The sequence below is a fragment of the Ranitomeya imitator genome, chromosome 4 (genome assembly GCF_032444005.1).
Source record: "Ranitomeya imitator isolate aRanImi1 chromosome 4, aRanImi1.pri, whole genome shotgun sequence".
NCBI lineage: Eukaryota > Metazoa > Chordata > Amphibia > Anura > Dendrobatidae > Ranitomeya > Ranitomeya imitator.
Window position 1 is genome coordinate 318664761 of NC_091285.1, and position 25483 is coordinate 318690243.

Genomic DNA, 25483 nt, shown 5'->3' on the forward strand with positions numbered 1-25483 from the left:
CCGATTTCTCCAGCGATGCTCTAGGAGTGCTGAACGCTTATGGAGGAAAACTCGCACACCAGAAGACTTCATACACTTCAAATTTATGTTAAAAACCTATAACTCTGCCCTTCACATTGCGAAACAGACCTACTTCCCCACTCTGATCTTCTCACTATCCAACAACCCCAAGAAACTTTTTGACACCTTTCACTCCCTCCTCAGGCCAAAAGCTCAAGCCCCTATCACAGACATTTGTGCTGATGACCTGGCCTCCCACTTTATAGAGATAATAGACAATATCCGTCAGGAAATCCGCTCCCAATCACCAAGTTCAGTGACTACCATCAATCCCTGCATTTCCCCTGGCTCACTTTCCGCATTTGATCCCATCACATAAGAAGAAGTCTCCAGGCTCCTCTCTACTTCTCGTCCGACCACATGCTCTACCGACCCCATTCCCTCTCATCTCCTCCAGTCTCTCTCTCCAGTCGACACTACTCACCTAACTACAATCTTTAATCTGTCACTCTCCTCATGCATTTTCCCGTCCTCCTTCAAACACTCTATCATTACTCCGTCACTAAAGAAACCCACCCTTGACCCATCCTGTACAAACAACTACAGACCGGTCTCCAATCTCCCCTTCATCTCTAAACTCTTGGAGCGCCTAGTCTACTCCTGCCTTACCCATTACCTCTCCATTCACTCCCTCCTAGACCCTTCACAGTCCGGCTTCCGCCCCTACACTCGACAGAAACTGCACTCATCAAGGTGACCAACGAGCTCCTGACAGCAAAACGTAACGGTGACCACTCTCTGCTCATTCTTCTCGATCTTTCTGCAGCTTTCGACACTGTTGACCACCCTCTCTTACTCTCTAGGCTCCAGTCACTTGGCATTAAGGACACTGCTTTCTCCTGGTTCTCCACCTATCTTTCTGACCGTTCCTTCAGTGTTCTGTTCTCTGGCTCCAACTCATCTTCTCTTCCTCTCACTGTCGGGGTACCTCAGGGCTCAGTCCTTGGCCCCCTTCTCTTCTCCCTCTACACAGCCCCAATTGGACAGACCATCAGCAGATTTGGCTTTCAGTACCATCTTTATGCCGACGATACACAACTATATACGTCATCCCCTGGCCTTACTCCTGTTGTACTACAGAATGCCACTGACTGTCCGCAGTCTCTGACATCATGTCCGCTCTCTATCTGAAACTCTACCACTCCAAAACTGAACTTCTTCTGCTCCCACTATCTACTAACCTCCCTAAACCTGACGTTTCCCTCTCCATGGGTGGCACCATAATAACACCCCGGCAGCAGGCACGCTGTCTGGGTGTTATGTTTGACTCCGATCTCTCCTTCACATCCCATATACAATCTCTTGCCCGTTCGTGCCGCTTACACCTAAAGAACATCTCTAGAATCCGCCCTTTTCTCACCATAGAAACAACAAAAACCATCACTGTCGCCCTGACTACTGCAACGCTCTGTTAATTGGCCTCCCCTCACTCGACTTTCCCCTCTCCAGTCAATCCTTAATGCAGCAGCCAGGTTCATCTATCTAGCTAATCGTTACTCAGATGCATCCGCTCTTCGCCAGTCATTACACTGGCTGCCCATTCATTACAGGATACAATTCAAAGTACTTGTTCTCACCCACAAAGCTCTTCACAGTGCAGCACCCCCTTACATCTCCTCCCTCATTTCTGTCTATCGGCCTAACCGACCTCTTCACTCTACAAATGACTTTCGACTAACCTCTGCACTAATCCGTACCTCCCACTCCCGACTACAAGACTTCTCCCGTGCTGCGCCAATTCTTTGGAATGCTCTACCCCAAGAAATTAGGACCATCCACAATTTGCATAGTTTTAGGCGCTCCCTCAAAACATATTTGTTCAGAGAGGCCTATCATGTTCCCTAATCAGTTATTCTGTTTGTGTGTAGCCCATTCACCACTTCCATCCATCCCCCACTCCCTGAAGATGGCTGGACCATAATTGTAAATACATCATTGTAAATACACACCTGTACTTTGTATCTCCCCACCTCATTGTAGATTGTAAGCTCTAACGAGCAGGGTCGTCTTGTGTTGCTTTAATTATTGTATTGTTAACATTGTTACTTACGACTGTTGTGTTTGAAGCTGTTAAACTGTAAAGCGCTGCGGAATATGGCTGCGGAATATGTTGGCGCTATATAAAAATTATTATTATTATTATTATAATTCTGACCACTGTCCCTTTATGAGGTTATAACTCTGGAACGCTTCAACAGATCCCAGTGATTATGACATTGTTTTCTCGTGACATATTGTACTTCATGATAGTGGTAAAATTTCTTTGATATTACCTGCGTTTATTTGTGGAAAAAAATGGAAATTTGGTGAAAATGTTGAAAATTTCGCAATTTTCCAACTTTGAATTTTTATGCCTGTAAATCACAGAGTTATGTCATACACATACTTAATAAGTAACATTTCCCACATGTCTACTTTGCATCAGCACAATTTTGGAACCAACATTTTTTTTTGTTAGGGAGTTATAAGGGATAAAAGTTGACCAGCATTTTCTCATTTTTACAACACCATTTTTTTTTTAGGGACTACATCACATTTGAAGTCACTTTGAGGGGTCTATATGATAGAAAATACCCAAGTGTGAAACTACTCTAAAAACTGCACCTCGCAAAGTACTCAAAACCACATTCAAGAAGTTTATTAACCCTTCAGGTATTTCACAGGAATTTTGTAATGTTTTTAAAAAAAAAAAATGAACATTTAAGTTTTTTTCACAAAAAATTTATTCAGCTCCAATTTGTTTTATTTTACCAAAGGTAACAGAACAAATTGTACAACAACTTTTGGGGTCCAATTTCTCCAAAGTATGCTGATACCCCACATGTGGGGGTAAACCACTGTTTGGGTGCATGGTAGAGCTCAGAAGGGAAGGAGCACCATTTGACTTTTCAATGCAAAATTGACTGGAATTGAGATAGGACGCCATGTCGCGCTTGGAGAGCCCCTGATGTGTCTAAACATTGAAACCCCCAACAACTGACACCATTTGGGAAAGTAGACCCCCTAAGGAACTTATCTAGATGTGTGGTGAGCACTTTGAACCAAAGTGTTTTACTGCAGATAACGCAGAGCCGTGAAAATAAAAATTATTATTTTTTCCACAAAAATTATATTTTAGCCCTCAGTTTTTTTATTTTCCCAAGGGTAACAGGAGAAATTGGACCTCAAAAGTTGTTATCCAATTTGTCCTGAGTACGCTGATACCCTATATGTGGGGGGAACCACCGTTTGGGGCGCATGGCAGGGCTCGGAAGGAAAGGAGCGCTGTTTGGAATGCAGACTAAGGCTGGGTTCACATTGCGTTAGTGGGTGTCCGCTAACGGAATCCGTTACATGGCGCAATTGTCGCAATTAACGCTATGTAACGGATCCGTTAGCGCACCCATTGACCGCAATGTGCTAACGCATCGTAACGCATCGCTAGCGTATGCCATTTTTGGCATGTGTCAGCGATGTCCCTTTATTTTCGGACGGACTTCGAACGCTGCTTGCAGCGTTCGGGGTCCGTTCTTCGCTAGCGCAGATCGGGCATCTGCGCTAGCGGGATCGCCAAACGCAATCCCTTTTTGGACATTGCATTAGCGCATTCCGTTAGCGGATGCGCTAAACGGATTGCACTAACGCAATGTGAACCTAGCCTTAGATGGAATGGTCTTCAGGCGTCACATTGCGTTTGCAGAGCCCCTGATGTACCTAAACAGTAGAAATCCCCCACAAGTGACCTCATATTGGAAACTAGACCCCCCAGGGAACTTATCTAGATGTGTTGCGAGAACTTTGAACCCCCAAGTGTATCACTACAGTTTATAACGCAGAGCCTAACCCTAAGTTTACACCCAACCCTAACTGTAGCCCCAACCCTAACTGTAGCCCCAACCCTATCTGTAGCCCCAACCCTATCTGTAGCCCCAACTGTAACTGTAGCCCTAACCCTAACTTTAGCCCCAACACTAAACATAACTTTAGCCCCAACCCTAATGGGAAAATGGAATATATAAATTTTGTTAATTTTGTTATATTTCCCTAACTAAGGGGGTGATGAAGGGGGGTTTGATTTACTTTTATAAGCTGTTTTTTTAGCGGATTTTTATGATTGGCAGCTGTCACACACTAAAAGATGCTTTTTATTGCAAAAAGGGGTTTTTGCATCTCCAGATGTTGAGAGCAATAAATTTTCCATATTTTGGTCCACAGAGTCATGTGAGGTCTTGTTTTATGCGGGACAAGTTGATGTTTTTATTGGGACCATTTTCAGGCACGTGACATTTTTTGATCGCTTTTTATTCCGATTTTTGTGAGGCAGAATGAACAAAAACCAGCAATTCGTAGATTTCTTTTTTTTTGGGGGGGGGGGGGAACGTTTATACCGTTCCACGTTTGATAAAATTGATAAAGTAATTTCATTCTTCGGGTCAGTACAATTACAGCGATACCTCATTTATATCATTTTTTATGTTTTGGCGCTTTTATACGACAAAATCTATTTTATATAAAAAATTATTATTTTTGCATCGCTTTATTCTGAGGACTATAACTTTTTTATTTTTTTGCTGATGATGCTGTATGGTGGCTTGTTTTTTGCGGGACAAGATGACGTTTTCAGTTGTACCATGTTTATTTATATACATCCATGTTATTCCACTTTTTGTTTGGCGGTATGATAATAAAGCGTTGTTTTTTAATAATAATAATAATAATAATCTTTATTTTATAATCTTTATTTTTTGCCTCGCTGTTTTTTTACGGTGATCACTGAAGGGGTTAACTAGTGGGACAGTTTTATAGGTTGGGTCGTTACAGACGCGGCGATACTAAATATGTGTACTTTTATTGGTTTTTTTTTTATTTAGATAAAGAAATGTATTTAGTGGAACAATATATATATATTTTTTATTTATCTAGGAATTGTATTTTTTTTACATATGTAAATATATTTTAACTTTAGAACACTGTCCCATGGGGGGACATCATGTTATAGTGTCAGATCGCTGATCTGACATTTTGTAGTGCACTGTGTCAGATCAGCAATCTGACAGGCAGTGCTGCAGGCTTGCAAGCGCCTGCTCTGAGCAGGCGCTTGCAAGCCACCTCTCCCTGCAGGATCTGCAAGGAGCCCCGTAGCCATTTTGGATCTGGGGCCTGCAGGGAGGAGGACGTAGGAGACGCTCGGAGTACTGCGATCACATCGCGTTGCTCCGAGGGTCTCAGGGAAGCACGCAGGGAGCCCCCTTACTGCGTGATGCCGCCGGAACACTGCGATCGTGTTTGATCGGTGTTCCAGGGGTTAATGTGTCGGGAGCGGTCCGTGACCACTCCTGGCACATAGTGCCAGATGTCAGCTGTAATAATCAGCTGACACCCGGCGGCGATCGGCCTCACTCCCCCCGTGAGCGCGGCTGATCGTGCTAGACGTACTATTCCATCCATGGGAAGTAGGGCCCACCCCACATGGACGGAATAGTACGTCTAATGGCAGAAAGAGGTTAATGGGAACAGGTCATTATCTTTTACTTTCTTAGCCAAACAAGATATTCTGCCTTGCACTGATGAGGGGCAAACACTCCGAAACACGTTTCTGAAAATGGAATGTCTGGTTTGGCTTTTTATATTCAGACATGTGGCAAGGCTGACAAAAGGGTTGATATTAACTTGTAGAATTGCTACTTCTAATGGCACTAAAGTTCTAGTCCTCTTCCTCTCTCAAGAGGCTATTTATATATTTACTTATGGAAGTATTGATATAGCAGTATAGACCTTGTCCCCAAAAAATATAATTTTTTTGCAGAACTTTGTTATGTCAGTCATGAGAAATCTAGTCAAATGCAAATCAGGCAAGAAGTGCATTGAAGGAACTGTGATGGGGTGTTCCAATGCACTGGACTGCATCTTCCATTTTCATTACTCCACAAGCACCACCACCCATCCCTGATTGACAGCTCTAGCCAATGTTAGGCTATGTGCACACGTCCGGAATTGCTGCGGAAATTTCCGTGGCAATTCCGGAATTTCCTGCCGCAAGAAATACGCATACGGAATTGGCATGCGTATTCTCACTAAACACTAGCGTTTTGCAAGCATAATTACCGGTAGCTTGCAGAATCCTAGCGTTTTCCAAGCGATCTGTAGCATCGCTTGGAAAACTGATTGACAGGTTGGTCACAATTGTCAAGCATAGTGCTTGACAAGTGTGACCAACTTTTTACTATTGATGCTGCCTATGCAGCATTATAGCGGTTTTATCGCGTTTTTATAGTGGAAAACCGCAGAAAAAAAGTGAAAAATCCTGAACGTGTGCACACAGCCTAAGGGTATGTTTCCACAGGGCGTATTCCTTCAGTATTTGCTGCGGATTGAACGCTGTGTACAGCCGCAGCATCCAGATGTTACAGCATAGTGGAGGGGATTTTATGAAATCCCATATCCACTATGAGAACAAACATGCAGGTGGCAGACCTGCACTTACCTACATGCGGCGCATCTTGCTAGACCTGTTGTGAATTCTGTGGCAGAGCTCCCTCCTGTGGTCACAAGTGGTACTTCGGCTGATTCTCTCTGTGAGCTTCCGTTGGTGGAGGGAAGTGGTACTGCGGCTTCTGAGTTTCCTCCCTCAGGTGATGTGGTGAGGTCGTTAGGTGCTGCTCTACTTAACTCCACCTAGTGCTTTGATCCTGGCTTCCTGTCAATGTTCCAGTATTGGACTTGTTTTCCTCCTGGATCGTTCCTGCGGCCTGCTGCTCTGCATAGCTAAGTTTTCCTTTGCTATTTTGTTTGCTTTTCTTCTGTCCAGCTTATCTATTTGTTTGCTGGAAGCTCTGGGACGCAGAGGGTGTACCTCCGTGCCGTTAGTTCGGTACGGAGGGTCTTTTTGCCCCCTTTGCGTGGTTTTTAGGGTTTTGTGTTGACCGCAAAGTTACCTTTCCTATCCTCGCTCTGTTCAGAAAGTCGGGCCTCACTTTGCTAAATCTATTTCATCTCTACGTTTGTCTTTTCATCTTAACTCACAGTCATTATATGTGGGGGGCTGCCTTTTCCTTTGGGGTATTTCTCTGAGGCAAGGTAGGCTTATTTTCTATCTTCAGGCTAGTTAGTTTCTCAGGCTGTGCCGAGTTGCATAGGTAGCGTTAGGCGCAATCCACGGCTGCCTCTAGTGTTATTGGTGAGGATCAGGGATTGCGGTCAACAGAGTTCCCACGTCTCAGAGCTCGTTCTATGTTTTTGGATTATTGTCAGATCACTGTGTGTGCTCTGACCTCTATGTTCACTGTGGTACTGAATTGCCTAATCATAACAGTACAGGAAGCCAAAAGTACTAATGATTCTCAATAGAGGGAAAAAAGAAGTTCTGAGACCATTTTTTTTTCTCTGCACTGTGTTTTGCCTTTTTTTTTCCCTAGACATTTGGGTGGTTCAGGACACAGGTGTAGCAATGGACATTAGAAGTCTGTCTTCATGTGTGGATCAGCTCTCGGCAAGAGTACAAAAGATTCAAGACAATATTGATCAGAAATCTATGTTAGAACCAAGAATTCCTATTCCGGATTTGTTTTTTGGCGATAGAACTAAGTTTCTGAGTTTCAAAAATAATTGTAAACTATTTCTGGCCTTGAAACCTCGCTCCTCTGGTGATCCAGTTCAACAGGTTTTGATCATTATTTCTTTTTCGCGTGGCGACCCTCAGGACTGGGCATTTTCTCTTGCGCCAGGAGATCCTGCATTAAGTAATATTGATGCGTTTTTCCTGGCGCTCGGATTGCTGTACGATGAACCTAATTCAGTGGATCAGGCAGAAAAAAATTTGCTGGCTCTTTGTCAGGGTCAGGATGAGATAGAGTTATATTGTCAGAAATTTAGAAAGTGGTCCGTGCTCACTCTATGGAATGAATCTGCGCTGGCAGCTATGTTCAGAAAGGGTCTCTCTGAAGCCCTTAAGGATGTCATGGTGGGATTTCCTATGCCTGCTGGTTTGAATGAGTCTATGTCTTTGGCCATTCAGATTGGTCGACGCTTGCATGAGCGTAAATCTGTGCACCATTTGGCGGTATTACCTGAGCTTAAACCTGAGCCTATGCAGTGCTATAGGACTTTGACCAGAGTTGAACGGCAAGAACACAGACGTCTGAACGGGCTGTGTTTCTACTGTGGTGATTCCACTCATGCTATCTCTGATTGTCCTAAGCGCACTAAGCGGTTCGCTAGGTTTGCCACCATTGGTACAGTACAGTCAAAATTTCTTCTGTCCGTTACCTTGATCTGCTCTTTGTCATCGTATTCTGTCATGGCATTTGTGGATTCAGGCGCTGCCCTGAATTTGATGGACTTGGAGTATGCTAGGCGTTGAGGGTTTTTCTTGGAGCCCTTGCAGTGTCCTATTCCATTGAGAGGAATTGATGCTACACCTTTGGCCAAGAATAAGCCTCAGTACTGGACCCAGCTGACCATGTGCATGGCTCCTGCACATCAGGAGGTTATTCGCTTTCTGGTGTTGCATAATCTGCATGATGTGGTCGTGTTGGGGTTGCCATGGCTACAAGTCCATAATCCAGTATTAGATTGGAAATCCATGTCGGTGTCCAGCTGGGGTTGTCAGGGGGTACATGGTGATGTTCTATTTCTGTCAATTTCGTCATCCACCCCTTCTGAGGTTCCAGAGTTCTTGTCTGATTACCGGGATGTATTTGATGAGCCCAAGTCCGATGCCCTACCTCCGCATAGGGATTGTGATTGTGCTATCAATTTGATTCCTGGTAGTAAGTTCCCAAAAGGCCGATTGTTTAATTTATCTGTGCCTGAGCATGCCGCTATGCGCAGTTATGTGAAGGAGTCCCTGGAGAAGGGGCATATTCGCCTGTCATCGTCGCCATTAGGAGCAGGGTTCTTTTTTGTAGCCAACAAGGATGGTTCGCTGAGACCTTGTATAGATTACCGCCTTCTAAATAAGATCACGGTTAAATTTCAGTACCCCTTGCCGTTGTTATCTGATTTGTTTGCTCGGATTAAGGGGGCTAGTTGGTTCACCAAGATAGATCTTCGTGGTGCGTATAATCTTGTGCGAATTAAGCGAGGCGATGAATGGAAAACTGCATTTAATACGCCCGAGGGTCATTTTGAGTATCTAGTAATGCCATTCGGACTTGCCAATGCTCCATCAGTGTTTCAGTCCTTTATGCATGACATCCTCCGAGAGTACCTGGATAAATTCCTGATTGTGTACTTGGATGACATTTTGATCTTCTCGGATGATTGGGAGTCTCATGTGAAGCAGGTCAGAACGGGTTTTCAGGTCCTGCGTGCTAATTCTTTGTTTGTGAAGGGATCAAAGTGTCTCTTTGGTGTGCAGAAGGTTTCATTTTTGGGGTTCATCTTTTCCCCTTCTACTATCGAGATGGATCCTGTTAAGGTCCAAGCCATCCATGATTGGACTCTGCCGACATCTCTGAAAAGTCTGCAAAAGTTCCTGGGCTTTGCTAATTTTTATCGTCGCTTCATCTGCAATTTTTCTAGTATTGCTAAACCATTGACCGATTTGACCAAGAAGGGTGCTGATGTGGTCAATTGGTCTTCTGCTGCTGTGGAAGCTTTTCAAGAGTTGAAGCGTCATTTTTCTTCTGCCCCTGTGTTGTGTCAACCAGATGTTTCGCTTCCGTTCCAGGTCGAGGTTGATGCTTCTGAGATTGGAGCAGGGGCTGTTTTGTCGCAGAGAGGTTCTGATTGCTCAGTGATGAAACCGTGCGCCTTCTTTTCCAGGAAGTTTTCGCCTGCTGAGCGAAATTATGATGTGGGCAACCGAGAGTTGCTGGCCATGAAGTGGGCATTCGAGGAGTGGCGTCATTGGCTTGAAGGAGCTAAGCATCGCGTGGTGGTATAAGAACTTGACTTATCTCGAGTCTGCCAAGCGGTTGAATCCTAGACAGGCTCGTTGGTCGCTGTTTTTTGCCCGTTTTGACTTTGTGATTTCGTACCTTCCGGGCTCTAAAAATGTGAAGGCGGATGCTCTGTCTAGGAGTTTTGTGCCCGACTCTCCGGGTTTGTCTGAGCCGGCGGGTATCCTCAAGGAAGGAGTAATTGTGTCTGCCATCTCCCCTGATTTGCGGCGAGTGCTGCAAAAATTTCAGGCTAATAAACCTGATCGTTGTCCAGCGGAGAAACTGTTTGTCCCTGATAGGTGGACGAATAAAGTTATCTCTGAGGTTCATTGTTCGGTCTTGACTGGTCATCCTGGAATCTTTGGTACCAGAGTGTTAGTGGCTAGATCCTTTTGGTGGCCATCTCTGTCGCGGGATGTGCGTACTTTTGTGCAGTCCTGTGGGATTTGTGCTCGGGCTAAGCCCTGCTGTTCTCGTGCCAGTGGGTTGCTTTTGCCCTTGCCAGTCCTGAAGAGGCCTTGGACACATATCTCTATGGATTTTATTTCAGATCTTCCCGTTTCTCAAAAGATGTCAGTCATTTGGGTGGTCTGTGATCGCTTTTCTAAGATGGTCCATTTGGTACCCTTGTCTAAATTGCCTTCCTCCTCTGATTTGGTGCCATTGTTCTTCCAGCATGTGGTTCGTTTACATGGCATTCCAGAGAATATCGTTTCTGACAGAGGTTCCCAGTTTGTTTCGAGGTTTTGGCGAGCTTTTTGTGGTAGGATGGGCATTGACTTGTCTTTTTCCTCGGCTTTCCATCCTCAGACTAATGGCCAGACCGAACGAACCAATCAGACCTTGGAAACATATCTGAGATGTTTTGTTTCTGCTGATCAGGATGACTGGGTGTCCTTTTTGCCTTTGGCTGAGTTCGCCCTTAATAATCGGGCCAGCTCTGCTACCTTGGTTTCGCCATTTTTCTGCAACTCTGGGTTCCATCCTCGTTTCTCGTCAGGACAGGTTGAGTCTTCGGACTGTCCTGGTGTGGATACTGTGGTGGACAGATTGCAGCAGATTTGGACTCAGGTAGTGGACAATTTGACCTTGTCCCAGGAGAAGACTCAACGTTTTGCTAATCGCAAACGCTGTGTGGGTCCCCGACTTCGTGTTGGGGATCTGGTTTGGTTATCTTCTCGTCATATTCCTATGAAGGTTTCCTCTCCTAAGTTTAAACCTCGTTTCATTGGTCCGTATAGGATTTCTGAGGTTCTTAATCCTGTGTCTTTTCGTCTGACCCTTCCAGATTCTTTTTCCATACATAACGTATTCCATAGGTCATTGTTGCGGAGATACGTGGCACCTATGGTTCCATCTGTTGACCCTCCTGCCCCGGTTTTGGTGGAGGGGGAGTTGGAGTATATTGTGGAGAAGATTTTGGATTCTCGTGTTTCAAGACGGAAACTCCAGTATCTGGTTAAGTGGAAGGGTTATGCTCAGGAAGATAATTCCTGGGTCTTTGCCTCTGATGTCCATGCTCCCGATCTTGTTCGTGCCTTTCATGTGGCTCATCCTGGTCGGCCTGGGGGCTCTGGTGAGGGTTCGGTGACCCCTCCTCAAGGGGGGGTACTGTTGTGAATTCTGTGGCAGAGCTCCCTCCTGTGGTCACAAGTGGTACTTCGGCTGATTCTCTCTGTGAGCTTCCGTTGGTGGAGGGAAGTGGTACTGCGGCTTCTGAGTTTCCTCCCTCAGGTGATGTGGTGAGGTCGTTAGGTGCTGCTCTACTTAACTCCACCTAGTGCTTTGATCCTGGCTTCCTGTCAATGTTCCAGTATTGGACTTGTTTTCCTCCTGGATTGTTCCTGTGGCCTGCTGCTCTGCATAGCTAAGTTTTCCTTTGCTATTTTGTTTGCTTTTCTTCTGTCCAGCTTATCCATTTGTTTGCTGGAAGCTCTGGGACGCAGAGGGTGTACCTCCGTGCCGTTAGTTCGGTACGGAGGGTCTTTTTGCCCCCTTTGCGTGGTTTTTAGGGTTTGTGTTGACCGCAAAGTTACCTTTCCTATCCTCGCTCTGTTCAGAAAGTTGGGCCTCACTTTGCTAAATCTATTTCATCTCTACGTTTGTCTTTTCATCTTAACTCACAGTCATTATATGTGGGGGGCTGCCTTTTCCTTTGGGGTATTTCTCTGAGGCAAGGTAGGCTTATTTTCTATCTTCAGGCTAGTTAGTTTCTCAGGCTGTGCCGAGTTGCATAGGTAGCGTTAGGCGCAATCCACGGCTGCCTCTAGTGTTGTTGGTGAGGATCAGGGATTGCGGTCAACAGAGTTCCCACGTCTCAGAGCTCGTTCTATGTTTTTGGATTATTGTCAGATCACTGTGTGTGCTCTGACCTCTATGTTCACTGTGGTACTGAATTGCCTAATCATAACATAGACCGCAGCATGTCTATTTATCTTGCGGAGATGCTCAGTCTCCGCAAGATAAATAACAGTGTCTATGTATTGGATTCGGTGATTCCACATGTGTTCAATGAACACATGCGGAATCACCAAGCGTACAAAAGGGGGCAGCGATTTGGGCAGATCGGGGTATCCGGCTGCGTCCAAAACGCTGGGATTCCGGACCGTGGACACATACCCTTACATCACCCCAGTGGATGGCTGAAATTAGCACATGTAATGTTACTGCCTAAGCTGGCGTATATGTAGTAAATTTACAGGTGTGGTAAATGTGGCTACAAGAATGAAGTAACAGAGGCAAGAGCTGTAAATTAGGGAGCGGAGGGGGTCTCCGAGCTAGAAGTAAGAAGAACCAGCCCAAGTGCATAGATATAACTCCGTGTACTATGGGTATGTGCACACGTAGCGGAAAGGTGTGCGTATTTTTCCGCACTGATTTTGGTAAATCCACAGGAAATCCACAGTTCGGATTTACTGCGGAATTACCGCGTTTTTTTTTGCGGATTCCACCTGCAGATTCCAATTATGGAGCAGGGGTAAACCGCTGCGGAATCCGCACAAAGAATTGACATTCTGCGAAATAAACAACGTAGCGTTTCCACGTGTTTTTTTTCCGCAGCATGGGCACTGTGGATTTTGTTTTCCATAGGTTTACATGGGGCTGTAAACTCATGGAAAACTGCTGTGAATCCACAGCGGCCAATCCGCTGCGGATCCGCAGCAAAATCCGCAACTTGTGCACATAGCCTAACAGTCTGACTGGATTCTACACTAGATTTCTCAAAACTTGCACATCAAAATTCTACAACAAGGGCTTTATATTTATTTCGACCAAATGTTAATAAAAAAAACAAGCAAGCATGACCCTAATATACCGTATTTTTCAGACTATAAAAAGCACGGAACTATAAGACGTACCTAGGTTTTAGAGGAGGAAATTAGAAAAAAAATTGAAACAAAAAATGTGTTCAATTCTGTACTTAATATCCCCTATCCTGGTAAACAAGACTGAGTTTGTGGGAATAGTGGGTGTCCCGTGCAGTAGATGCCAGAAGTGGAAGAAATAGGACGCAAAACTGGTGAGCAGGTAGAGATACTTGCTAATCAGTACTGCGACAAGCAGGCTGTGACTAAGTAGCACAAAACAGTGTGCTTCACCATCCCTGGCGTAGACTACAGTGGAAGAAAACAATGTGCTGAAAGTGCTTTACACTGTGAAGGAAATGCCCATAAGACTTTGTACCCGCGACCTCTTGTACATAAATTGTACCAATTTACCATTCAGTAAAGACTTTCATACTGGGAATTACCTTTATTGAACTCTGAAACCTAGCCTAGCCGGCCAACACCATCGACTACAGGTGGCCTGCACGGGTGCAAGGATCTCCCAAACCACCAACTCTCAGACAGGACCCACTGTTTCATGTAGCACGCTGGGGAGTGACAGGAGAAGACAAGTGCCAAGCCCGTGGCTAGCGCGCAGCATTCCATTTGCCCAGACTCTTTTTCCAGAAATCTTTGGTTCATTTTAGAATCTATGCAGTGGAGCTCCCAATCTCTACGTACATCCAAAATGAATTTCAGACATTACTCCAAAATTGCAGATAAAATGGTATTTTAGAGGGGACAGTCCTCTCAATGAAAGCCACTGTACACATAACAGGGGGATTAAAAATCCAGCAAAAAAATAATAAATCAGATTTACAAGTAAGGTTCGAGCCTTGATCTTGAAGACCAATTCTAAATCGTTATTATCTATTATCTCTTATGCATTAATTGGCTAATAAACAATTAAAATACAAAGAGTAGCCTACAAATAAAATTGACTTTTCAAGTTTTATACATAGTTTTTAACATGAAGCTAAAATTGAATTAAAATACAAAGAGTAGCCTACAAATAAAATTGACTTTTCAAGTTTTATACATAGTTTTTAACATGAAGCTAAAATTGTCCAATCTTATAAAAGAAAAAAACCCACAACAATAATTCACAGTACCATTATTGTATGACTAGTAGCAGTTGTTAGGGATTCCGTCTAGAAAACCAACTACACTTACCCATACAAGAAGTATAAGATTGCTCTTCACCGCTCCACAGTAACCCAGCATGCCCACTATGATTAGGAAACAACAGACTGCGACCATCACTGGGTGGAACACAGGGAAGTAGATGAGAAGAACCGCATCCTCCACTCTAGAATGACAAGACCGGTACAACTTGGTATTACAATGGTGTAGTATCAGAAGAAATAGCCAAAGGAAAGGAAAAATATTCATAAAGAAAACAAAAATGGAAATTCAGATTATTCGAAACTTTTTTCTTCTCGTTTTTCGTAAAGAAAGTGTCTTTCATGTCAGCCCTAAAATGCATCAATGTTAGGCTGCCGTCACACTAGCAGTATTTGGTCAGTATTTTACATCAGTATTTATAAGCCAAAACCAGGAGTGGGTGATAAATGCAGAAGTGGTGCATATGTTTCTATTATACTTTTCCTCCAATTGTTCCACTCCTGGTTTTGGCTTACACATACTTGATGTAAAATACCGACCAAATACTGCTAGTGTGACAGCAGCCTAATGGTGCAACTTTCAATCATTCAATTCATTTTCTTTATCATCTAAAAGCTGCATAAACATTTACGGACCGGTTTTAGTGTTCCAAGGCGGCCAAAATAATTAAGCAGCAACTTCGAAGCTTCTATATTGAAAAAAAAATCTTACCATTCTTTATCTACAGCTCCTACAGATATCTATGCAAGGTTATGTTCACATGTGGCGTTTTTGCAATGTTTTTTTTTTCTGCAGCAAAAACTTCCACTCTTGACAGTAAAATGCTAGGTACAGTTATATGAAAAAGTTTGGGCACCCCTATTAATCTATTAATCTTAAGCTTTATGTTTTATAAAAATTGTTTTTCTGCAACAGCTATTTCAGTTTCATATACCTAATAACTGTTGGACACAGTAATGTTTCTGCCTTGAAATGAGGTTTATTGTACTAACAGAAAATGTGCAATCTGCATTCAAACAAAATTCCTTTGTTGCCCTGGCGATGTGCTTGGGATCATTATCATGCTGAAAGACCCATCCATGTTTCACCTTCAATGCCCTTGCTGATGGAAGGAGGTTTGCACTCAAAATCTCACGACACATGGCCACATTCATTCTTTTATGTACATGGATCAGTCGTCCTGGTCCCTTTGCAGAGAAACAGCCCCAAAGCATGATGTTTTTGCTACCCCCATGCTTTACAGTAGGTATGGTGTTCTTTGGATGCAACTAAGCATTCTGTCTCCTCCAAACACATCGAGTTTTGTTTGTACCAAACAGTTCTACTTTGGCTTCATCAGACCAAATGACATTCTCCCAATACTCTTCTGGATAATCCAAATGCTCTCTAGCAAACTTCAGATGGGCCCGGACATGTACTGGCTTTAGCAGGGGGACACGTCTGGCACTGCAAGATCCCTTGTGGTGCAGTGTGTTACTGATGGTAGCCTTTGTTACTGTGGTCCCAGCTCTATGCAGGTCATTCACTAAGTCCCCAAGTGTGGTTCTGGGATTTTTGCTCACCATTCTTGTGATCATTTTGACCCCACAGGGTGAGATCTTGCGTGGAGCCCCAGATCGAGGGAGATTATCAGTGGTCTTGTATGTCTTCCATTTTCTTATAATTGCTCCCACAGTTGATTTCATCACACCAAGCTGCTTGCCTATTGCAGATTCAGTCTTCCCAGCCTGGTGCAGGGCTACAATTTTGTTTCTGGTGTCCTTCGACATCTCTTTGGTCTTCACCATAGTGGAGTTTGGAGTGTGACTGTTTGAGGTTGTGGACAGGTGTCTTATACTGATAACATGTTCAAGCAGGTGCTAGGTGACCAAATACTTATTTTCCACCATATTTTGCAAAATAAATCTTGCCAAACCAGACAAGGTGATTTTCTGGATTTGTTTTCTCATTTTGACTCTCATAGTTGTGGTCTACCTATGATGTCAATTACATGCCTCTATCATTTTTTTAAGTGGGAGAACTTGCACAATTGGTTGCTGACCAAATACTTTTTTCCCCCACTGTAGGTTTGTAATTAGCAGGGGAGATGATGAAAAGGACAATTTAGACTGCTTCAAATATTGGGTAGGCAGGCTAAAGTTGATGGCCTGTCCTTAGTACAGCTTATCCTTATCAGACTGGATTAGCACCTCATTCATAACGGAAGTCACTATGCTATACAATGGACCCTCCATGGTTGCCCTTTGGGTTTTCACAGTTTTTATGGTAAGAACATTGCTGCCTTCAGGTTTGCATAGTGAGAAATACCCATATTCTTCTTCTTTTAGCATTTATTAACCAGCACACAGACTGTACACCCTATACTGATTGCGATATTATTTAACGGGTAGCAAAAACCTATTTTACGTGTGCAGTATTCTATTAACCGTATTAACCTACTGACCGCACACAAATCCAATAATGTGATGTGCACTTGTTATTTCCCTACTGCAGCACATAATATAACTGGAAGCTAAAAGTACATTATAGAAACTACAATTAGATACAGTCAATTAGTCTGCACGTTACACCGCGAAAATAAACAGAAAACAATTTCCAACTGTACGGATGAAGGGAGACGATCAAAAGAAGCCGACCATCACAGCACATTTCATAACTACAGCGCAAAAGCCGGTTTATACTAAGCAGAATATATTTCATGCGGAAATTGCCTCAACGGTACTACTAGCCATGCTTAAAGAAAATACAGAAGTGCCAAAAAGCCGAGACGTCTCCAGGGGATCTGAATTGCCCTGCTGTTATCAGCCCTTTCTCCTTTGAAGTTACTTGGAAGGATGATTAGGAAGTGCTTACCTGGTTTCAGCAGTCAGCGTGAGTACATTATTTATGTAGTCTCTCATCCAAGCGGAAACTCCCAAAACACATATCGACATCAGCTAAAGCAAACAGAGAAGACGTTATTAGCATGTATAGTGGTGCACAAAGGCAATCTGCTGCGTGCAGCCATGCTCTATCCTCGGGGGTATGCCCCTATGGTGGAAGCCAACACTTGTCAATTCCGACACCTATTTTGTTTCATTGTCTACTCAATCACTGATAATGCAAAAAAAAAACTAGTGGAGAAAAGAGCAGGCACTAAATGAAATAAAATAATCAGCATATTGGAAAATAACTAATTAATCTAATTTGTAGATTGTGATCCCTCGCGGGCAGGGTCCTCACTCCTCCTGTACCAGTTATGACTTGTATTGTTTAAGATTATTGTACTTGTTTTTATTATTTATACCCCTCCTCACATGTAAAGCGCCATGGAATAAATGGCGCTATAACAATAAATAATAATAAATAATAAATAATTACAGATATTTAACTAGAATATGACTATAGCACCTTTTCATCTAAAATAAATCAAGTTCCAAAGTGATTTCTTCAGCCATCTGGTCACAATATTTTCCAATTGTGTATTAGGTAATGAACAGGTAATGTTCATACAAGTTGAACAAATGTGCCATGAATGTACGCAGCTTCATATATCTTGGAGATCTGTGCTCATCAGGTACGGCACTACCGGGAGTAGCGATACGCGTTGGGAGCCAGCGGGCTCTGTCATTCCCAGTGAGTAGTACTATTTATTCATTGTATTATGTGTTATGAATGGTGCACTGATCGACATGACTCCGGTGAGGGGTATCCCTAACAGCATGCCCTAGCGGTATTGGCTTAGCATTCAATATTTATAACTAGCGCTGCAATGTTATCTGGTTTATATTATAGGATTATTCTTTATGTATGTTCATTGAGTGACATTATAATATATGCAGAGCGCTGTTGGGGAAAGTCACACTCGAGTCAGTGTCAGATGCACATGTACATCTCCATATTTCTTTATTAGTTAGTTATTATTACCTACTGGGAGTGTTTCTGGGTTCATTTTACCCTTTCTGAGCCTGCTCTATTCATGTCTCCATATACAGGGGATATTGATTATGCATGTTTGGGTATGTTTCACATGCTTTTAAATGTTTTTATGTCTTTTTTGCACTTTCTTGTCTCAATAAAGCATTGTTTATGATAATTATATGGGTTGTGTGTGCACTCTTCTTGCGTTACTTTTCTCTCATTTTTATTCATCAGGTACGGCACTCGGGATGAGATTAGGGTAAGGGTTAGCCTTCCAGTGAATTCTTATTTTCTTCAAAGAACAGAAGACTACTAATTTGTGTATGTAACAGAGAATGGAACAGAAAAGAACGCACATTGATGCCATTCATTGTACAGTCTATTACAATCAGGGAGAAATGAGGGTTTTTTTTACATTTAAGAACATAAGAACACACAGAAAGCCTTCTAAATTCAGAGAGTTGTCACTTAAATCATTACTGGTATAAAAACATTGTTGTGAGCACAGATACTAAAGAGAAATTAATGCAAATGTACAGTTAGGTGCTCAAAAAAGATATGTAAGCCAGTATCTATAGGCAATGCTCACCAAAGATTTGGTTTTATCAGACCTTGCTTCTTAAAGGGATTATTCCCTTTTAATTACAGTTTCGCCCCAGCTGCAGTTTGCTTTTAAAAAAAACGAACAATAATGTACTCCCCTTTCCCTGGTCCACTGAGGTGACAGCGTGTCTCTGCTGCTTACAGTGTCTGTCCTTGGCTGATGTCACCTTGACAGTACGTCAGCCAAGCAGTGAGCTCAGCGGCTTTGCCAGTATAGAGGCAAAACTCTGCTCAGAGCCGCTGCTGCTCTGTCGACAGAATGTCAGTGCCGCACTCAATGTCAGATACCAGGAAAGGCTGTCCGGTGGACCTGGGAAATGTGAAGTCATGAAGCAGGTTTTGGGGTTTTATTTTTTTACAACAAACTGCAGCAAATGGTAGAAGCGTAATTAAAGTGAAACAAACCCTTTAACGGCTTTTTAGCCAAGTCCCATTCAGGGAAAAAGTTGTGATCTATGATTATGGCTTAGTTACAGTGGATATAAGGAGAGTAAGGTAGTCTGTGAAGCAACATGCCTCATCATTGGTTCAGATTACTCTCCGTCTCATACAGTAGTTCAAACTACTAACAACCTACATATTAATAATGCCATAGAGGCAATTTAATAAAGAAAATGTAGTAAAGTTTCCAGGTAGTTGTATAAGGCAGGGTTCACATTGCATTGGTGCAGTCCATTCAACGCATGGTTAAATGGACTGCATCAAGGCTAGTGCCTTTTAAAGATCGCATTATGCGATCGTGATGCAGAGATGCTCCACCTACGCTAGAGGTGACGGACCCGGAAACGCTGCAGACCGCGTCTTGGGGTCCGTCACAGAATGACGGCACATCGCTAACACATGCCGATTATGACATTTGTTAGAGATGCGCTACATAATGACAGCCAATGGGTGCGCTGAAGTATCTGTTACACAGCTTTAGTGCTGCAGTATAACGGATGCCGTCAGCGCATTGCCATTGACGCAATGTGAACCCTGCCTAATTGGCTCCAAAATACATTGGAAGAAAAAAAAACTGCATAGAGAGGAACTTCATGACCGGATGAAACCTCACCACCTACTAGAATATTGGCAACATGAGCTATAAGCTGCTGCAGCCACTGGGCCTCTTTTTTCTTAGGATGGTAACTTTGTCTCAGCTTAAGACTATAATATTCAGTACAGTCTTTCCATAATATTTGGGTGAAGCATTTTATCAATATGTATTGACATTATACGACAAAGTGACATTTCAAGCCTCTTAGGAGTTTAAATGAGTTGTCGAAGAATATGATATAGATGACTTGCCCTTTGCAATGGTCGTCAACATCAGATCAGTGGGGTCCCCATCACACCTGTCTCTACCACCAAGTAGATGTCTGCTGAACTGGATGTCAAACCCCTAGCAACCTCATATTGATGACTTAGTCTTGGACAACACCTGTAAATACTTTTCTCAGTCTGGGACAATTGCAATAATACCTACAGTGGGGTATATATTAGTATATCAACTAGCTCTAGTAATCAGAAGGCATTCTGATACACATATAATAAATAAACTTACATTTTAACATTGAAGAGAACTTGTCATATTTATTATTTTATTTATTATGCTTTTCTTATAGCGCTATTACTGTATATTCCGCAGCGCTTTAAAGACAATTTCATACCTGTCCCCAATGGGGCTCACAATCTAAATTTGTGGGAGAAAATAGAAGTACCTGGAGGAAACCCACACAAGACATTGATAGAACATATAAACTCCTTGGAGATGTTGTCATTGGTGGGATTTCAACCAAGGCTGTAGTGCCAACCACTGAGCCACCATGCTGCTCCTAATCATGTAAGTCATATGATTGATGGTGCCCGAAGCACTAATCAGAGCATGAATCAGACCGGCTCCTGCATTACAAATACATATGCTTTAGTCTGAAACACTGGGGTATGCAAGAGGAAAACAGAATTAAAAGAGCACTTGGGTATAAGATTACTAGTTCAAAAAGTTTTTGCCCGCCGGCTTCTCCCCAACCACTAAGCTAAACTGATATATCATGTGATAGATTCCCTTTAACAATATCAGAAATGCTCAAACTTATTTTACGACTGAAACAAAATAGTTAATTTCTAGAAAGCCTTAGCACTTCTCATGACAGACAGCATAGTCAACAGAATCCTTTCTTTCTATATAACATCAAATACTAATGTCATCCCTCCTGTAAAAGTGTAGATATTCACAGACTGGTACAAAAACAAGGCAACAGCAATCTGTCTTTAGTTTTACTTTGTTCTTTTCTGAACAAAAGGCGGTTTCTCATTTTTCAGATATAACACTTCCTTCCAGTAAATTAAAAAACCTCAGGCACTTTTACCAGAATTTAAACTTAATTTGGGAAATGCTTAAAGGGAACCTGTCACCCCGAAAATCGCGTGTGAGGTAAGCCCACCGGCATCAGGGGCTTATCTACAGCATTCTGTAATGCTGTAGATAAGCCCCCGATGTATCCTGAAAGAGGAGAAAAAGACGTTAGATTATACTCACCCAGGGGCGGTCCCGCTGCTGGTCCGGTCGGATGGGTGTCTCTGGTCCGCTGCGGCGCCTCCCATCTTCATTCCAAGACGTCCTCTTCTGATCTTCAGCCACGGCTCCGGCGCAGGCGTACTTTGTCTGCCCTGTTGAGGGCAGAACAAAGTACTGCAGTGCGCAGGCGCCGGAAAGGTCAGAGAGGCCCGGCGCCTGCGCACTGCAGTACTTTGCTCTGCTGAGCCAGACTCCAAATTTTTCAATTATCCTAGATGGCAACAGGGTCCAGGGATGGCGGAGGTACCGGGGGGAGGAAGGCTCAGGGGACCCCATTTATCTCTCCTCTGGTATGCTAGATCTTATCAGGGGAGAGAGAAATTAATGGAAAATCTGACTTTCTTGAGATCGTCTGTATTCATTGAATAACAGCGATCACAAGACTGAGGATTGTAAAAACCAACCCGAATCATTTTCTGACGCTGGGGGGTGCTATACACTTATTTATCAGTGCCGTTAAAAAACACCCTTAACTGCTGCTGTTAGAAGGCGTATCAAACCAAAAAAAGATGGCCACTTGAGCTAAAAATTAACAATTTTTATTGAAGAGACTATATAAAAAATACATGAGTACAACAATAAGAACCAGGGTAAAAAGATATGAGAAAAAAGAGAGGCGACACTAGTGCCACACACGGACGCTATAATCAAATGAGGAGCAAATCATCAGTTTTAACCATACCAAAGGTATATATATACATATATAAATAACATATATAAATAAATTAAGGTGGTTACTCTGCATACAAATAAACAATGAAGAACTGTGGTGTCAATAAGTAGCTGAGCATAAAGGTAACCACACCTGTACAAAAGCTCCCAGATAATATACTGATACAGGAAGGTTCTAAGATATAAATATAAGTGCAATAAAGTGCCAAATGCAATCCTTATATAGTAAGGGACCCCATATAGCTCACTAACAATAATGCATACTCTAAGGTATCCTGGGAAGTCCCATATGCGTAAATAGGTTAGGTCTAGGCTGTACCCGCATAGTAGCAGATGAAAGACAAGTAGGGAAAATGAAAATGAAATGCAAGACGAACCAACCTGCTGCCGTGCGCGGAAGGAGGGGCCCCGACGCGCGTTTCGCAAGTGTTGCTTCCTCGGGGGGCGCTTATTTGCCTGATAATTTGAGACTTTCCACATAATTGGTCCCAAATGTATTTCAATTCCCCTATGGAGTGATTCTATGAGCAGCAGATATTGTGGAACAAATTTTGCACAATTTTGCAAAGTGTGTGACTTTTTACTTTAATAATTTGCAAACAAGGGTAAAGACAAAAATAAATATTTTTTAGGTAGCTCAAATTCATAAACCGTGCTGGCAATTTTAAAGAATTTACTGCAAAGAAAGGTCAACAATTAAGCAGAAGACCAAAGATACGCAAATGATGGGAAGATTGGGGGAGTTCTGACACTTTTCAAATAGGTTTCTTTATAGGACTTGAAAAAATGGAGCAGAAATATTTGTTACAACTTTAGATAAATATAAAATGTCACCGAAAACACTTATAAAAAAAAACGGTAATTAGACCTACCAGTAACTATTTCCTGGAGTCCACGCTGACAACACTATAGAAAATACCACAGTATGGTGTTAGTGTGGGACCACTGCATGATGAACCTTCCTACCGAAGGCAACCTGTTGTCCTGAGACTACGTCTAATTTGTAGTGTTCAGGAAAGGCGCTAAAGCTAGACCATGTTGCAGTCCTACAAATATGTTCGAATGAAGCCCCCATCATTCTGCCCATGAAGTGGATGCTGGTCTAGTCAAATGGGCTTTTATTATCTTAGAGGGTGGTTTTCCTTCAGTCTCGCAAGCCAACCCTATTGTGGATCTGATCCACCTATTGTAGATTTGGTCAGTTTCTTCCCACTATTAATTCCTCCATATTGGACAAACAAATTCGAGTCCTATCTCCAATCCCTAGAAGCTTCCAGATAATGGAGACCGTCTCTCATCTAATGAGTGGAAAACCTGCTCCTTATGATTGTTAGGATGCTTGCCAAATGAAGGTAGGACAACCTCCTGACTCATATTTGGGATAGACACAACTTTAGTGAAGACAAAAGGGTCAAACCTGAAGACAATTGGGTCCTCAACGATGTGAAAACAGGGATCCCTGAAAGAAAGAGCCTGCAGTTCTCCTATCCTCTTGGTTGATGCAATAGCCACCATAAAAGCAGTCTTAATCCCTATCCGACATCGGGCATAGTAGTACGCCGATGTTGGACTCACTCCCTTTGAAGGGGGCTCCAGCGCCGTGCCCACATGTTTTCCGGCATGTCAGTTCTTTTGATCAGCTGACATGTGCCTCTAACACCCACAGCTGTTAACTAGTTACATGCAGTTGTCAATCTCTGACAGCAGAATTTAATAAGCCTCCTTACCTTGACAAGCCAGAGATGGTATGTCACTCTCCATAAGGAGAAACGATACCCCTTAGACCCCAGTCCAGAGCCTCTCACCTAGCCAAATCAGTTCTCATGCTTCGCACTGACGAGGGCCAACAGCCCGAAACACCGTGTCTGCGAATTGAGATATTGATTTGGCTTTTATCCTAAGTCATATTGCACGACTCGTTAAAGGGTTTATTGTGACTTGTAGGATCGCTACTTCCAACAGGTGGCGCTATAGAGTTTAAGTCCTCTTTTTCTCAGAAGAAGCAATTTGTATAGCAGAATTTAACATGCGCTTCCAGCAAGCAAGGCCAGAAAACGCGCCCATCGGTGACCCCGTCACAAGATCATGGGTCACCGATGGGTTGGCATGACAACCAGGGGTCTCCAGCAGACCTCTATGGTTGTCATTGCAGGATTGCTCAGTGGTCAGGGCTCATAGCAAGTGAGCAATTTTGCTACATACAGGCAATCTGATCATTGCCTGTATGTAGTAGAGCTGATCAGATTATGGCAGCTTCTAGTCTCTCATGGGACTATTGAAGCATGCCAAAAGTAAAAAAAAATATATATATATATATATATATATATATATATATATATATATATATATATGTATATATAAAAATAATAGTTCAAATCACCCCACTTTCGCCTCATTAAAAAGAAAACAAAGAAAAAAAATCAAACATACACATTTGGTATTGCTGTGTTCAGAATTGCACGATCTATCAATATAAAAAAAAAAGAATAAACCCCATCGCTAAATGGCGTTATGAGAAAAAAAAAAGTTAAAATACCAGAATTACTGTTTTTTTGGTCGCCGCAACAATGCATTAAAATGCAATAACGGGCGATAAAGAGATCGTATCTGAACCAAAATGGTAAAATTAAAAACGTCAGCCAATCTGAGATCATGAAAAATGGAGACGCTATGAGTATCAGAAAATGGCGCCACTTTTTTAAAATCAAACTTTGGAATTTTTTTTCACCACTTAACCCCTTAGTGACAGAGCCAATTTGGTATTAATGTGACACAGCCAATTTTTGCAATTCTGACCACTGTCACTTTATGAGGTTATAACTCTGGAACGCTTCAACGGATACCGCTGATTCTGAGATTTTTTTTTTCATGACATATTGTACTTCATGTTAGTGGTAACATTTCTTCGATATTACTTGCGATTATTTATGAAAAAAATGGAAATATGCCGAAAATTTTTAAAATTTTGCAATTTTCAAACTTTGTATTTTTATGCCCTTAAATCAGAGAGATATGTCACGAAAAATAGTTAATAAATAACATTTCCCACATGTCTACTTTACATCAGCACAATTTTGGAAACAAAATTTTTTTTTGTTAGGGAGTTATAAGGTTTAAAATTTGACCAGCAATTTCTCATTTTTACAACACCTTTTTTTTTTTAGGGACCACATCACATTTGAAGTCATTTTGAGGGGTCTATATGATAGAAAATAACGAAGTGTGACACCATTCTAAAAACTACACCCCTCAAGGTTCTCAAAACCACATTCAAGAAGTTTATTAACCCTTTACGTGCTTCACAGGAACTGAAACAATGTGGAAGGAAAAAATGAACATTTAACTTTTTTTTGCAAACATCTTAATTCAGAACCATT

General features: G+C 42.5%; 1 protein-coding gene across 1 annotated transcript in view; it reads right to left on the bottom strand.

Moving 5' to 3' along the window:
- The window catches only part of TSPAN12 (tetraspanin 12), a 332545-nt gene that overhangs the window by 197740 nt on the left and 109322 nt on the right, over positions 1-25483 (bottom strand). Inside the window, exons 3-4 of the mRNA XM_069764867.1 lie at positions 17228-17310; positions 14423-14558 (exon numbers count right to left, since the gene is read on the bottom strand). Coding sequence (XP_069620968.1) covers positions 14423-14558; positions 17228-17310 — 219 coding nt within the window. The remainder of the gene's footprint in view (positions 1-14422; positions 14559-17227; positions 17311-25483) is intronic.